The sequence below is a fragment of the Leucopleurus acutus genome (assembly GCF_964270905.1).
Source record: "Leucopleurus acutus genome assembly, chromosome: 8".
Taxonomy (NCBI): domain Eukaryota; kingdom Metazoa; phylum Chordata; class Mammalia; order Artiodactyla; family Delphinidae; genus Leucopleurus; species Leucopleurus acutus.
In genome coordinates this window covers 86,667,542-86,681,957 of record NC_139151.1, presented here as the reverse complement: position 1 = coordinate 86,681,957, position 14,416 = coordinate 86,667,542, and the positions used below count along the sequence as shown (strand labels likewise).

Below are 14,416 nucleotides of genomic sequence, written 5' to 3'. Positions count from 1 at the left end.
ACACTATTTACAATAGCCAAGACATGGAAGCAAACTAAGTGTCCATCAACAGATAAATGGATAAAGAAGATGTGGCATATATATATATATACACACACACACACACACACACACACACACACACACACACACACAAAATGGACTATCACTCAGCCATAAAAAGAATGAAATAATGCCATTTGCAGCAACATGGATGGACTTAGAGATTATCATACTAAGTGAAGTAAGTCAGACAGAGAAAGCCAAATATCATATGATATCATTTATATGTGGAACCTAAAAAAATGATACAAATGAACTTATTTACAAAACAGAAACGAACTCACAGACATAGAAAACAAACTTATGGTTACTAAAGGGGAAAGGGGTGGGGAGGGATAAATTAGGAGTTTGGGATTAACAGATATACAGTACTAATATATAAAATAAACAAGGACTGACTGTAGAGCTCAGGGAACTATATTCAATACCTTGTAATAACCTGTAACGGAAAAGAATCTGAAAAAGAATATAACTGAACACTTCGCTATACATCTGAAACTACCACAACATTGTAAATCAACTATACTTCAATTTTTAAAATGGCATTTAAAAAGTCTAGGATTCTACATTCCACTTTCTTCAAATGTTATCCTCCTCACTTATAGAGAGACTGAAATTGGACCTTACAAATGATAGAGCATGGGTATGGTTAATGCCAGAAATATGACACTCCACTCCAAACAGCAAACCCATATTCTCAAAGAAAAGACCCTGACTTGGAATGAAAGAAATATACAGATCTTTATTTCAAGTTTAAAATAAATGTTTAGGGTATTCATGTATCATTTTTAATGGTTAAACTAACTTCTTCTAAGATTAAATCACTGCAGCTCAGTACTCTTCTCTCAAAACTAGACAAAAGATGGAAATTCTCATGACATGCAAGTAAAAATAAAGACACATTTTTTAAATACTTGACTTTGGCAAAGAGTTTTATAAAAGATATAACTAAATTCAGGCAAAAAATGAGAGATTTTAAAAACTGGTGATAAAAATACACACTGATATAATTGTTCTATGGACAGTTTATAAATACGCACAAGTCTAAAAATGTACATACCTTTGACTCAATAATTACTTATGATTTATAAACTAAAACATTCACTACAATGTTATAAATGACAATAAGAAGTTGGAAATAACTTAAAATGGTAAAAGTCAAATTTGTATCACTGGTTCAGGGTTCGAACATTATGTTTATGAAGGATTTCTAATAATATGAAGAAAACTGAAAATATGACATTAAGAAAAAAATGGCATGAGGATGAAGGTGTTAACTAACTTTACTGGGGTAATCATTTTGCAATATATACACGTATCAAATCATCACACTGTACACCTTAAACTTACATATGTTATATGTCAACAATATCTCAATAAAGCTGGGGAAACACATACACACACACACACACAATTAAAAAATAGAATAAATATAACACCCAATGATAACTATCAAGTTAGTGTGTTATATTTATTTTCTGCTGTGTCTAAGAGTTTTAAACGTTTTATAATGATTAAAAAAGAAATAACTTTAGTTATTTGAAGAGGGGAAAGACCACATCTTATTGAAGAGAAGAAAGACCACAGGACATAGAACTGGTACTGAAACTCTTCCCCTACCCTATATTCTATAAGATGACCAAAAAAGATTTATTTAAAACGCATTTTAAAAAAAAATGTCACCAGGAAACCTTGTGATCTTTGGACTCCTTCAACCAGAAACTCTGTGATTCTACTTGACCTAATCAAATTCATCTATCCTGAAGGTTTCTTAAAACAGATACACTGTGTTAATGTTCTGGTTTTAGAATCATCTTCATGAATCAAAGGCAAATAGCACTTGGGCAGGTGGGATATCTAGACGCATTGTTTTTATCAGCTTTATTGAGGTATAATACCATAAAATTACCTGTTTTAAGTGTATATAAATAACTTTAAGTAAATTTAGAGTTATGCAACTATTATTACAAACTTGCTTAAAAACTATATACATATACACACACACACACAAACACACAGATACGAAATTATCTTTTTTTCCTTCGTAATTTCTTTAAAAGCATATAGCTTTAAGCTAAAATTATAACTGTCTTGCAGTGTATATAACATATGTAGATTATATACATGTGACAACTATAACATAAAGGATATGGAAAGAGGGTCAGTTGGTCTATACAATTTCAAGCTATCTACATTTTATGTGAAGTGGTTCAATATTAATTTTAAGTAGGCTGAAAATTTAAGGATCAATATTATAATCCTTATGGAAACCACTAAAAAATAATGCAAAGTAACAGAGCTAAAAGGCCAATGGATATATAACAATGGAATTCAAATAAATGTTTCAAAAATCCAAAAGAAAGCAGGAAAAGACAATGAGAGGAACAAAAACAGAAGAACAAACAGAAAACAAATTGTAAAATGGCAGACCTAAATTTAACCATATTAAGAATAACATTAAATGTTAATGGACATTACACTTGAATTAAAAGGCAGAGATTATCAGAATGGATAAATGACTAAGACCCAGCTATAGGCTGTCTGTCAGAGACATAATTTAACAATACAGACAGACTGAAAGCAAATGGATGGAAAGAGATAAACCACAAAAACAGTAGATTGGCTCTACTAACATTAGATAAAACTGTTATCAAGACAAAGTATTATCAGAGAAAAAGGGAATGTTCATAATGATTAAAGGGTTGGTTCATCAGGAAGATGTAACAATCATAAATATGTATTTGCTTAATGATAGCGCTTCAAAATATCTAAAGAAAAGTTGACAGAATTAAAGAAAGGAATAGATAAACCCTAATCATACTTGGAAATTAAACATCCCTCTCTCAGCAGTTGACAGAACTAGACATAAAAATCAGTAAAAACATATATCATCTGAACACCTAATTGATATTTAGTAGAACACTACCTCAAACTACAGAATACATATTCTTTTCAGGTGCACATATGCATTCACCAAGACCATATGTTGGGCCATAAAGCAAGTCTCAGTTAAGTGTTAGAAGACGGAAATCATTCAGAATAGGTTCTCTGATCACAACGGAACTAAATCAGAAATGAGTAACAATAAGATAATGTAGGAAAATCCCTAATATTTAGAAACTAAACAATATACTCCTAAATAATCAATGAGCAAAAAGAAGAAATCACATGGTAAATGAAAAAATATTTCAAGTTGAACGATAATGAAAACACAACATAACCAAAGTTGTATGATTCAACTACAGCAGCAATTAGAGGGAAATGTACTGCTCTAAAAGTTTACATAAAAGAAGAAAGTAGTAAAATCTGTGATCTATGAAGCTAGATAAAAAAACAAGGTAGGGCTTCCCTCGTGGTGCAGTGGTTAAGAATCTGCCTGCCAATGCAGGGGACATGGGTTCAAGCCCTGCTCTGGGAAGATCCCACATGCCGTGGAGCAACCAAGACTGTACACCACAACTACTGAGCCCGTGCCCTAGAGCCCAAGTGCCACAACTACTGAAGCCTGCACGCCTAGAGCCCATGCTCTGCAACAAGAGAAGCCACCCAATGAGAAGCCCGCGCACCACAATGAAGAGTTGCCCCCACTCACTGCAACTACAGAAAAGCCCACGCACAGCAACAAAGACCCAACACAGCCAAAAAAAAAAAAAAAAAGTACAGATGATAACAAGTTAATTCTTAAACAAAAACAAAAAAAAGGTAAACTCAAAATAAGTAAAAAAAAAAAAAAAAAAGCAGGTGTAAACAAAATAGAAAACGAAGAGTAAAATTAACAAATCCAAAAGTTAATTCTTTAAAAAGACCAATAAAATTAATAAAATACAAGTTAGGCTGATAAAGGAGAAAAGGGGGAAGATCACAAATTATCAGTAACGGAAATGAAAGATGGCTATAGACACATCAGAGGCTACAGACAGTTAAAAAATGATATGAAAATACTATAAACAACTTTATACTAGAAACTAAAACAACTTAGATGAAAATGACAAATTCCTTGAAAATTACAGCTAATACAAATTTTGAAAATTTTAAGTCAATATAAAATGAAAAAATTTGACTAGTTCTATATTAAATAAACTGAATTGGTTATCAAAAACCTTCACATAAACTCCAGGACAGATTGTTTTGCTGGTAAATTCTATCAAATATTTAAGGAAGAAATAACATCAATCTTACATAAACTCTTACAGAAAACAGATGAGGAGGAAATACTTCTCAGCTTGTTTTCTGAGGCCAGCATAATCCTAATACCTGACAATCCTAAAGCCTGACAATTACATTATAAAAATACAAATTTACAAATGAATATCCCTCTTTGAACACAGACATAAAAATCTCTAACAAGATATTAATGAATTGAACCCAGATAATACATTAATGATCAAGTGGGAGTTTATCTCAGGAATGAAAGGTTGATTTAATATTGTAAAATTAACCAATGTAATCAACCATCACAACAGAATAATGGAGAAAACCCACTTAATCATTTCAATGGCTACAGAAGAAAATCTTACATATACCATGTTCATTTGAATTATTGTTCCCCATATCTAATGTGTCATTCCTCTCTGGCTACTCTGCTTTCAAGATTTTTTATTTGTCCTTAGTTTTTGGAAGTTTAACTTTGATGTGTCTGGGTATGGATTTCTTAGATTTATCTCACTTGGGTTCACTCAGCTTCTTAAATCTCTAGGTTTATGTTTTTCAACCAAATTTTAGAAGTATTGAGCCATTATTTCTTGAATTTTTTTTAGCTCTGTATTCCTTTTCCTCCCCTTACTGTACAAGTGACATGTATGTTAGATCTTTCTTTATTGTCCCATAGGTCCCTGAGACTCAATTCAATTATTTTTCAATCTTTTTTCTTGGTTGTTCAGATTGGATGTCTATTGATCTGTCTTCAAATTCACTGATTCTTTCCTCTGTCATTTCCAATTTGCCATTGAGTCAGTCCAGTGAAATTTTTATGTCAGTCACTATTTTGCAGTTCTAAAATTTCATTTGGTCTTTCTTTATATCTTCTATTTCTTTGCTGATTTTTTAAATTTTTCATTTGTTTCCAGTTTGTTATTGATTATTGAGACATTTTTATAATAGTGACTTTAAAATCCTTGTCTGATAATTTCAAATACTATGTCACCCTATGTAGGTGTTGGCATCTACTGATTTTCTTTCTCATTAGAGTTGAGATTTCATTGGTTCTTGGTATGATGAGTAACTATGGACTGTATCCTGGACATTATAAGACCTGGTTCCTGTTTAAATCTTCTATTCTAGCAGGTAGTCAACCTATTTAGGTCAGAACACATGTCCTAGACCACTTTTGTGGCTTATGGTTCAAAATGTCAATTGAGTTTATAAAGCTTCTGCAGTGCCATTCTGGTCACCTCCCTCAGGTGACAGTGCTCCAGTGGAGACTCTATAGTCTCCACTAGTGTTAGCTCAGGAGGAGGAAGGGCACAAACTCATCACTACACAGTAAAAGGGGATGGTATGAATCCACCCACTGACTCAGTTGGGGAGGGGCTTTACCTAGTTAATGCAGGGGTGGAAGGGAGGAGTTAAAGCTCCATCCACAGTCCCCATAGGGGTGGGCTGTTATTCCCTTCCTATTACTGTGGGGGAGGGGTATAAGTCAGAGTCCCACCTTCAGGCTCCATGGGAGGTGGGCGCCATTCACTTCTGAGAGGGGCAGGTAGAAGTTAGACTTTTACCTAAAGGCTCCATGGAGAAAAAAGTGACACCTCATTGCTGTAGGTGAGGGTATAAAATAAGACTCCACTACTGTGGTGCCAATTGGGGCTGGGAAGGGCTTCACTGCCAGAATATGCAGGTATTATTAAAAGGTTTCTCTTCAGCTGAACTGCCCTTTTCCCAGTCCTTTGGCTAGAGAGCAGGTTTTTCTTGGAGATGTTCTTTTTGCCTATGCTCATTAGCATTTCCAGTTTGCAGGGCACCCAGGCCAGGATATACAGGAAGCAAGAAACCCTCCCCCCAGGGTACTCATTGCTGTGTGGCTCCTCATATCCCAAGGTCCCTGGTCAGTCTGCCATCTTTCCTCCACTTTTGAGAGTCTTCTGGTAGGTGACTTAGTATTTTGTCCAGAAATTTTTACTGTGATTAATGGAAAGAGTAAAATGAAATGCATTTACTCCATCTTGTTCAGAACCAGAAGAATGCAATTTGTTTTCAAATGCAAAGATAAGATGTATTAAAGAGTAGAAGGTTGGAAAGATGGCTATATATATAAAATGAATCAGTATAGTAAATTGTTAGTGGCAGAATCTTGGTGCAGGTATATGGGTGTAATCTGTAAAAACTCCTTTCAACTTTGCTGTACATTTGAAAATTTTCACAATAAAATCTTGGGGGGGGATCTTCTGATTAAATTAAAAATACAGGTAATTTTTAAAAATCTATACCATGCAAAGAGAAGAAAAGAATTCTGTTGAGTGAAAGAGAGGTACTGGAAATTTGCTCTGATCAATAAGTTAACAGATTAGCTGGAACGAGAGGCTATTAGATAATAACAGCTCTGGGTAAAAGCTCTAGCCAGATGTATGCTACTTCTCATTGTTAATAGCTTATTTTGTCCATCGCCTGGTACTTAGTCCTTGTCATCTTTATATCCCTGAGAGTAATTCCATCAGAGTTAACAAGGATAGTGCAGTTGAGTCACTGAAGTACTTTAAAGGACAGTTAATGTTGGGGAAGGACTAAATCCATTATTTGAAATGAAAATAAAAGAGAGGGAGATGTCTTTAAAAATGAAATCTTTATTTTTGAAAAAACAACCTAATCAACACACAGAATAAATGTGGAAGGTCCAATCTGAGGGGAATTGGGGACAGTTATGCCAATGATCCCTTGAGTTAAGGTTGAACTTTTTAAGACACAAAATCTACTCCAATATTAAATTAAAAATTTTAAATTAATTAATTAATTTTTTAAAAAGACACAAAGTGACCACCTCCACAGAGCAGAAGGTCTTAGGAATGCAAGGCTGCCTAGGGCACTGATTATCCTTATTCTTCCCACAGATATAAACGGGATGTTTGATATACAGCATATAGTAGGGAAAAAGCACAGGCATGGGAACAGGAGGGACTGAATCCTGTCTCTCTTTTCTGCTAACTAAATGACACTGAGTCAATGACTGCAGTTCTCAGCATCTCAATAGCCCATCTGTAAAATGGAGACAATGAATGCTGAAATAAGGATTAAATGAAATGATAAATATAACATGCTCTCTTGCCTATCTAGAAACTTATTTAGGCACACACTTTGTTAATTCTGAGGATGATGAAATAAAAAGAACAAGAGCTATTCTATTCCTTTCACACAGTGATGAAAATTAATCAAGAACCCTGGATGAGTGAAGCAGATAACTGTCCAATGGTCTCTTACGTTTCCTGTCAGGACAGCAAAGACAGTACCCGCCTCCTGGATCGTACCATGGCTCTCCTGCTGACTGGTTTATTCTGTGGCTAGGCTTTCCTGGGCCAAGGCAAAACTGTTAGTTAAGGCTGAACTCATTGAGTCAGCAGCTGTCCTAGAAACTTCACAGGACTCTCTTACGTTTCCTTCTAGAAGGGCCTACCCTAAACCTATCTGGTATAAGCTTGACCAGAATTTTCAACATAATGGTATGAAACCTCATAAACAATAGTTTCTCCCCAGTGGCTGAAATATAAGTTTTATATTTTTTAAAAATGGCCACCTTAAATTTTCTTTTTTTATTAATATTCTAAATGCCTGAATATGTTGTTTGGTAAAATATCTAACATTCTTTTATTCCTATTACAAAATAACAATGAATGTAATGACTAAAACAGTGATTCAACATTCATCTTGTGTCTTTCATTCATACTTTTTTTGATCCTCACAATGCTCTAGCCCACATGCCTCTCTTAATCTAACAGTCATGCCCCCAATTTATGCAGTTAGCTCCATATAAAAGCCAGCCTGAGGCACCTTTTTATTATTCACAGAATCAGTCCAAAATCTTTTATTTTGGCCTGCTTTATGCTCCACTTCCTGACTTACTCTCACTCAGCCCATATTTATAGGCTCATTTCACAACTAGGGATCTGTCAATTGCCCTCTTCTCCGGCTGTGATTTCTGGCTTCCCTTATTAACTGTGGCTAGTATTTGCCCCACTGACTATACTCCTTTAAGTCATGGTATACAAATATTCTGCTAGGCCTAGTTGCTGAGCACAGGCTCTAGCAGCCAATACTTCCAAACTGGTTTACACACCAATCTAAACACTTATGCACTATCTAAGCTTTCAATCTATTCATGTTTAGGGACCAAATGGGGGAATTTCCAGAATTAACAAACATGGCAGTCAGTTTCTGCCTATTTCTTGTGCTAATTATTATAGGCATTCTCCTTTACCTCTGCCTTTGGCTCAGCTGATTCATTAGAGGTATCAAGTTGTTCCTTGGCTTGGGCCATCTGAGTCATCAATCTATCCATATGGGACTGGATGTCTGCCAGTATCTCAGTCACATGAGCTGTGGCCATTGCTTCCTGGATGTCCACTAAATGAAGGGCCTTCTGCTCCTCATCAGCAATCACTTTTTGAACTTTCTTAAATTCCTGCTGTATAAACACCTTCATCTGGTCCCGGGTTACCTGTAGAAAACAGACAATTAAGAATAAGTTGGACACACAAAGAAATGGAAGAGTAGAGCTATTATTGTAAGTGCTAGGCAGTCCTGACCAAAACACAAACAAACCATGGGTCCTAAGGGATCCTGAAGTTTTGGGAATATCCTCTGAACAATGCTCCTCTAATATCGTTGATGAATTTCCCACTAATCTTTCTTACCTTTTTCATTCTTTAGGAAGTAATTCCTTATCCTTCCTTTTTACTTTTTTCTTTGTTTATTTATTTTTTGAATTTTATTTATTTTTTTATACAGCAGGTTCTTATTAGTCATCAGTTTTATCCACATCAGTGTATACATGTCAATCCCAATCTCCCAATTCATCACACCACGACCACCACCACCCCACGGCTCTCCCCCACCTTGGTGTCCATAAGTTTGTTCTCTACATCTGTGTCTCTATTTCTGCCCTGCAAACTAGTTCATCTATACCATTTTTCTAGGTTCCACATATATGCGTTAAGACACGATATTTGTTTTTCTCTTTCTGACTTACTTCACTCTGTATGACAGTCTCTAGACCCATCCACGTCTCAACAAATGACCCAATTTCGTTCCTTTTTATGGCTAAGTAATAGTCCATTGTATATATGTACCACTTCTTCTTTATCCATTTGTCTGTCGGTGGGCATTTAGGTTGCTTCCATGACCTGGCTATTGTAAATAGTGCTGCAATGAACATTGGGGTGCATGTGTCTTTTTGAATTATGGTTTTCTCTGGGTGTATGCCCAGTAGTGGGATTGCTGGATCATACGGTAATTCTATTTTTAGTTTTTTAAGGAACCTCCATACTGTTCTCCATAGTGGCTCTATCAATTTACATTCCCACCAACAGCCCAAGAGGGTTCCCTTTACTCCACACCCTCTCCAGCATTTGTTGTTTGTAGATTTTCTGATGATGCCCATTCTAACTGGTGTGAGGTGATACCTCATTATAGTTCTGATTTGCATTTCTCTAATAATTAGTGATGTTGAGCAGCTTTTCATGTGCTTCTTGGCCATCTGTATATCTTCTTTGGAGAAATGTCTATTTAGGTCTTCTGCCTATTTTTGCATTGGGTTGTTTCTTTTTTTGATATTGAGCTGCATGAGCTGTTTATATATTTTGGAGATTAATCCTTCATCCATTGATTCGTTTGCAAATATTTTCTCCCATTCTGACGGGTGTCTTTTTGTCTTCTTTATGGTTTCCTTTGCTGTGCAAAAGCTTTGAAGTTTCATTAGGTCCCATTTGTTTATTTTTGTTTTTATTTCCATTACTCTAGGAGGTGGATCAAAAAAGATCTTGCTGTGATTTATGTCAAAGAGTGTTCTTCCTATGATTTCCTCTAAAAGTTTTATAGTGTCCGGTCTTACATTTAGGTCTCTAATCCATTTTGGGTTTATTTTTGTGTATGGTGTTAGAGACTGTTCTAATTTCATTCTTTTACATCCAGTTTTCCCAGCACCACTTAATGAAGAGACTGTCTTTTCTCCATTGTATATCCTTGCCTCCTTTGTCATACATTAGTTGACCGTAGGTGCATGGGTTCACCTCTGGGCTTTCTGTCTTGTTCCATTGACCTATGTTTCTGTTTTTGTGCCAGTACCATATTGTCTTGATTACTGTAGCTTTAGAGTATAGTCTGAAGTCAGGGAGTCTGATTCCTCCAGCTCCATTATTTTTCCCTCAAGACTGCTTCGGCTATTCGGGGTCTCTTGTGTCTCCATATAAATTTTAACATTTTTTGTTCTAGTTCCGTAAAAAAAAGCCATTGGTAATTTGATAGGGATTGCATTGAATCTGTAGATTGCTTTGGGTAGTATAGTCATTTTCACAATATTGATTCTTCCAATCCAAGAACATGGTATATCTCTCCATCTGTTGGTATCATCTTTAATTTCTTTCGTCAGGTTTTTGTCTCTCTAGGTAGGTTTATTCTTAGGTATTTTACTCTTTTTGTTGCAATGGTAAATGGGAGTGTTTCCTTAATTTCTCTTTCAGATTTTTCACCATTAGTGTATAGGAATGCAAGAGATTGCTGTGCATTAATTTTGTATCCTGTAACTTTACCAAATTCACTGATTAGCTCTAGTAGTTTTCTGGTGGCATCTTTAGTATCCTCTATATATAGTATCAATTCATCTGCAAACAATGACAGTTTTACTTCTTCTTTTCTAATTTGTATTCCTTTTATTTCTTTTTCTTCTCTGCCGTGGCTAGGACTTCCAAAAATATGTTGAATAATAACGGTGAGAGTGGACATCCTTGTCTTGTTCCTGATCTTCGAGGAAATGCTTTCAGTTTTTCACCATTGAGTATGATGTTTGCTGTGGGTTTGTCGTAAATGGTCTTTATTATGTTGACGTAGGTTCCTTCTATAACCACTTTCTGGAGAGTTTTTATCATAAATGGGTGTTGAACTTTGTCAAAAGCTTTTTCTGCATCTACTGAGATGGTCATATGGTTTTTCTTCTTCAATTTGTGAATATGGTGTATCACATTGATTGATTTGCATATATTGAAGAATCCTTGCATCCCTGGGATAAATCCCACTTGATCATGGTGTATGATCCTTTTAATGTGTTGTTGGATTCTGTTTCCTAGTATTTTGTTGAGGATTTTTGCATCTATATTCGTCAGTGATATTGGTCTGTAATTTTCTTTTTTTGTAGTATCTTTGTCTGGTTTTCGTATCAGGGTGACGGTGACCTCATAGAATGAGTTTGGGAGTGTTCCTTCCTCTGCAATTTTTTGGAAGAGTTTGAGAAGGATGGCTGTTAGCTCTTCTCTAAATGTTTGACAGAATTCACCTGTGAAGCCATCTGGTCCTGGACTTTTGTTGTTGGAAGAATTTTAATCACAGTTTCAATTTCATTACTTGTGACTGGTCTGTTCATATTTTCTATTTCTTCCTGGTTCAGTCTTGGAAGGTTATACCTTTCTACAGTTGTCCATTTTATTGGCATAGAGTTGCCTGTAGTAGTCTCTTAGGATGCTTTGTATTTCCGCAATGCCTGCCGTAACTTCTCCTTTTTCATTTCTAATTTTATTGATTTGAGTCCTCTCCCTCTTTTTCTTAATGAGTCTCACTAATGGTTTATCAATTTTGTTTATCTTCTCAAAGAACCAGCTTTTAGTTTTATCCATCTTTGCTACTGTTTTGTTTCTATTTCATTTATTTCTGCTCTGATATTTATGATTTCTTTCCTCTGCTAACTTTTGGTTTTGTTTGTCCTTCTTTCTCTAGTTCCTTTAGGTGTAACAGATTGTTTATTTGAGATTTTTCTTGTTTCTTGAGGTAGGCTTGTATAGCTATAAATTTCCCTCTTAGAACTGCTTTTGCTGCATCCCATAGGTTTTGGATTGTCGTGTTTTCACTGTCATTTGTGTCTAGGTATTTTTTGATTTCCTCTTTGATTTCCTCAGTGATCTGTTGGTTATTTAGTAACATATTGTTTAGCCTCCATGTGTTTGTGTTTTTTATGTGTTTTCCCCTGTAATTCATTTCTAATCTTGTAGCGTTGTGGTCAGAAAAAATGCTTGATATGATTTTAATTTTCTTAAATTTACTGAGGCTTGATTTGTGACCCAGGATGTGATCTATCCTGGAGAATGTTCCATGTGCACTTGAGAAGAAAGTATAATCTGCTGTTTTAGGATGGAATGTCCTATAAATATCAATTAAATCTATCTGGTCTATTGTGTCATTTAAAGCTTCTGTTTCCTTATTTATTTTCATTTTGGATGATCTGTCCATTGGTGTAAGTGGTGAGGTGTTGTTAAAGTCCCCCAGTACTATAGTGTTACTGTCGATTTCCTCTTTTATAGCTGTTAGCAGTTGCCTTATGTATTGAGGTGCTCCTATGTTGGGTGCATATATATTTATAATTCTTATGTCTTCTTCTTGGATTGATCCCTTGATCATTATGCAGTGTCCTTCCTTGTCTCTTGCAACGTTCTTTATTTTAAAGTCTATTTTATCTGATATGAGTATTGCTACTCCAGCTTTCTTTTGATTTCCGTTGGCGTGGAATATCTTTTTCCATCCCCTCACTTTCAGTCTGAATGTGTCCGTAGGTCTGAAGTGGGTCTCTTGTAGACAGCATATATGTGGGTCTTGTTTTTGTATCCATTCAAGCAAGCCTGTGTCTTTTGGTTGGAGCATGTAATCCATTCACGTTTAAGGTAATTATCGATATGTATGTACCTATTACCATTTTCTTAATTGTTTTGGGTTTGTTTTTGTAGGTCCTTTTCTTCTCTTGTGTATCCCACTTAGAGAAGTTCCTTTAGCATTTGTTGTAGAGCTGGTTTGGTGGTGAATTCTCTTAGCTTTTGCTTGTCTGTAAAGCTTTTGATTTCTCCATCGAATCTGAATGAGATCCTTGCCGGGTAGAGTAATCTTGGTTGTAGGTTCTTCCCTTTCATCACTTTAAGTATATCATGCCACTCCCTTATGGCTTGTAGAGTTTCTGCTGAGAAATCAGCTGTTAACCTTATGGGAGTTCCTTGTATGTTATTTGTCATTTTTCCCTTGCTGCTTTTAATAATTTTTCTTTGTCTTTAATTTTTGCCGATTTGATTACTATGTGTCCCAGAGTGTTTCTCCTTGGGTTTATCCTGCCTGGGACTCTCTGTGCTTCCTGGACTTGGGTGGCTTATTTCCTTTCCCATGTTAGGGAAGTTTTCCACTATAATCTCTTCAAATATTTTCTCGGGTCCTTTCTGTCTCTCTTCTCCTTCTGGGACCCCTATAATGCGAATGTTGTTGTGTTTAATGTTGTCCCAGAGGTCTCTTAGGCTGTCTTCATTTCTTTTCATTATTTTTTCTTTGTTCTGTTCCACAGCAGTGAATTCCACATTCTGTCTTCCAGGTCACTTATCCGTTCTGCCTCAGTCATTCTGCTATTGATTCCTTCTAGTGTCGTTTTCATTTCAGTTATTGTATTGTTCATCTCTGTTTGTTTGTTCTTCTTCTAGGTCTTTGTTAAACATTTCTTGCATCTTCTCGATCTTTGCCTCCATTCTTTTTCTGAGGTCCTGGATCATCTTCACCATCATTATTCTGAATTCTTTTTCTGGAAGATTGCCTATCTCCACTTCATTTAGTTGTTTTTCTGGGGTTTTATCTTGTTCCTTTATCTGGTACGTAGCCCTCTGCCTTTTCATCTTGTCTATCTTTCTGTGAATGTGGTTTTTGTTCCACAGGCTGCAGGATTGTAGTTCTTGTTTCTGCTGTCTGCCCTCTGGTGGATGAGGCTATCTAAGAGGCTTATGCAAGTTTCCTGATGGGAGCGACTGGTGGTGGGTAGAGCTGACTGTTGCTCTGGTGGGAAGAGCTCAGTAAAACTTTAATCCGATTGACTGCTGATGGGTGGGGCTGGGTTCCCTCCCTGTTGGTTGTTTGGCCTGAGGCAACCGAACACTGGAGCCTACCGGGGCTCTTTGGTGGGGCTAATGTCAGACTCTGGGAGGGCTCACGCCAAGGAGTACTTCCCAGAGCTTCTGCTGCCAGTGTACTTGTCCCCACGGTGAGACACAGCCACCCCCCGCCTCTGCTGGAGACCCTCCAACATTGGCAGGTAGGTCTGGTTCAGTCTAGCCTGGGGTCACTGCTCCTTCCCCTGGGTCCTGATGTGTACACTACTTTGTGTGTGCCCTGCAAGAGTGGAGTCTCTGTTTCCCCCAGTTCTGTCGAAGTCCTGCAATCA

The 14,416-nt window shown here is 36.3% G+C and overlaps 1 protein-coding gene across 2 annotated transcripts in view; it reads right to left on the bottom strand.

The window, feature by feature from the left end:
* TRIM44 (tripartite motif containing 44) overlaps positions 1-14,416 on the bottom strand; it is a 114,226-nt gene that overhangs the window by 56,000 nt on the left and 43,810 nt on the right. For both annotated transcript variants that reach the window (XR_014326383.1, XM_082844801.1), the window contains exon 3: positions 8,447-8,686. Coding sequence is in view for 1 of the 2 variants with exons in the window: in XM_082844801.1 (XP_082700927.1) it covers positions 8,447-8,686 (240 nt within the window). In the remaining variant the exon portion in view is untranslated. The remainder of the gene's footprint in view (positions 1-8,446; positions 8,687-14,416) is intronic.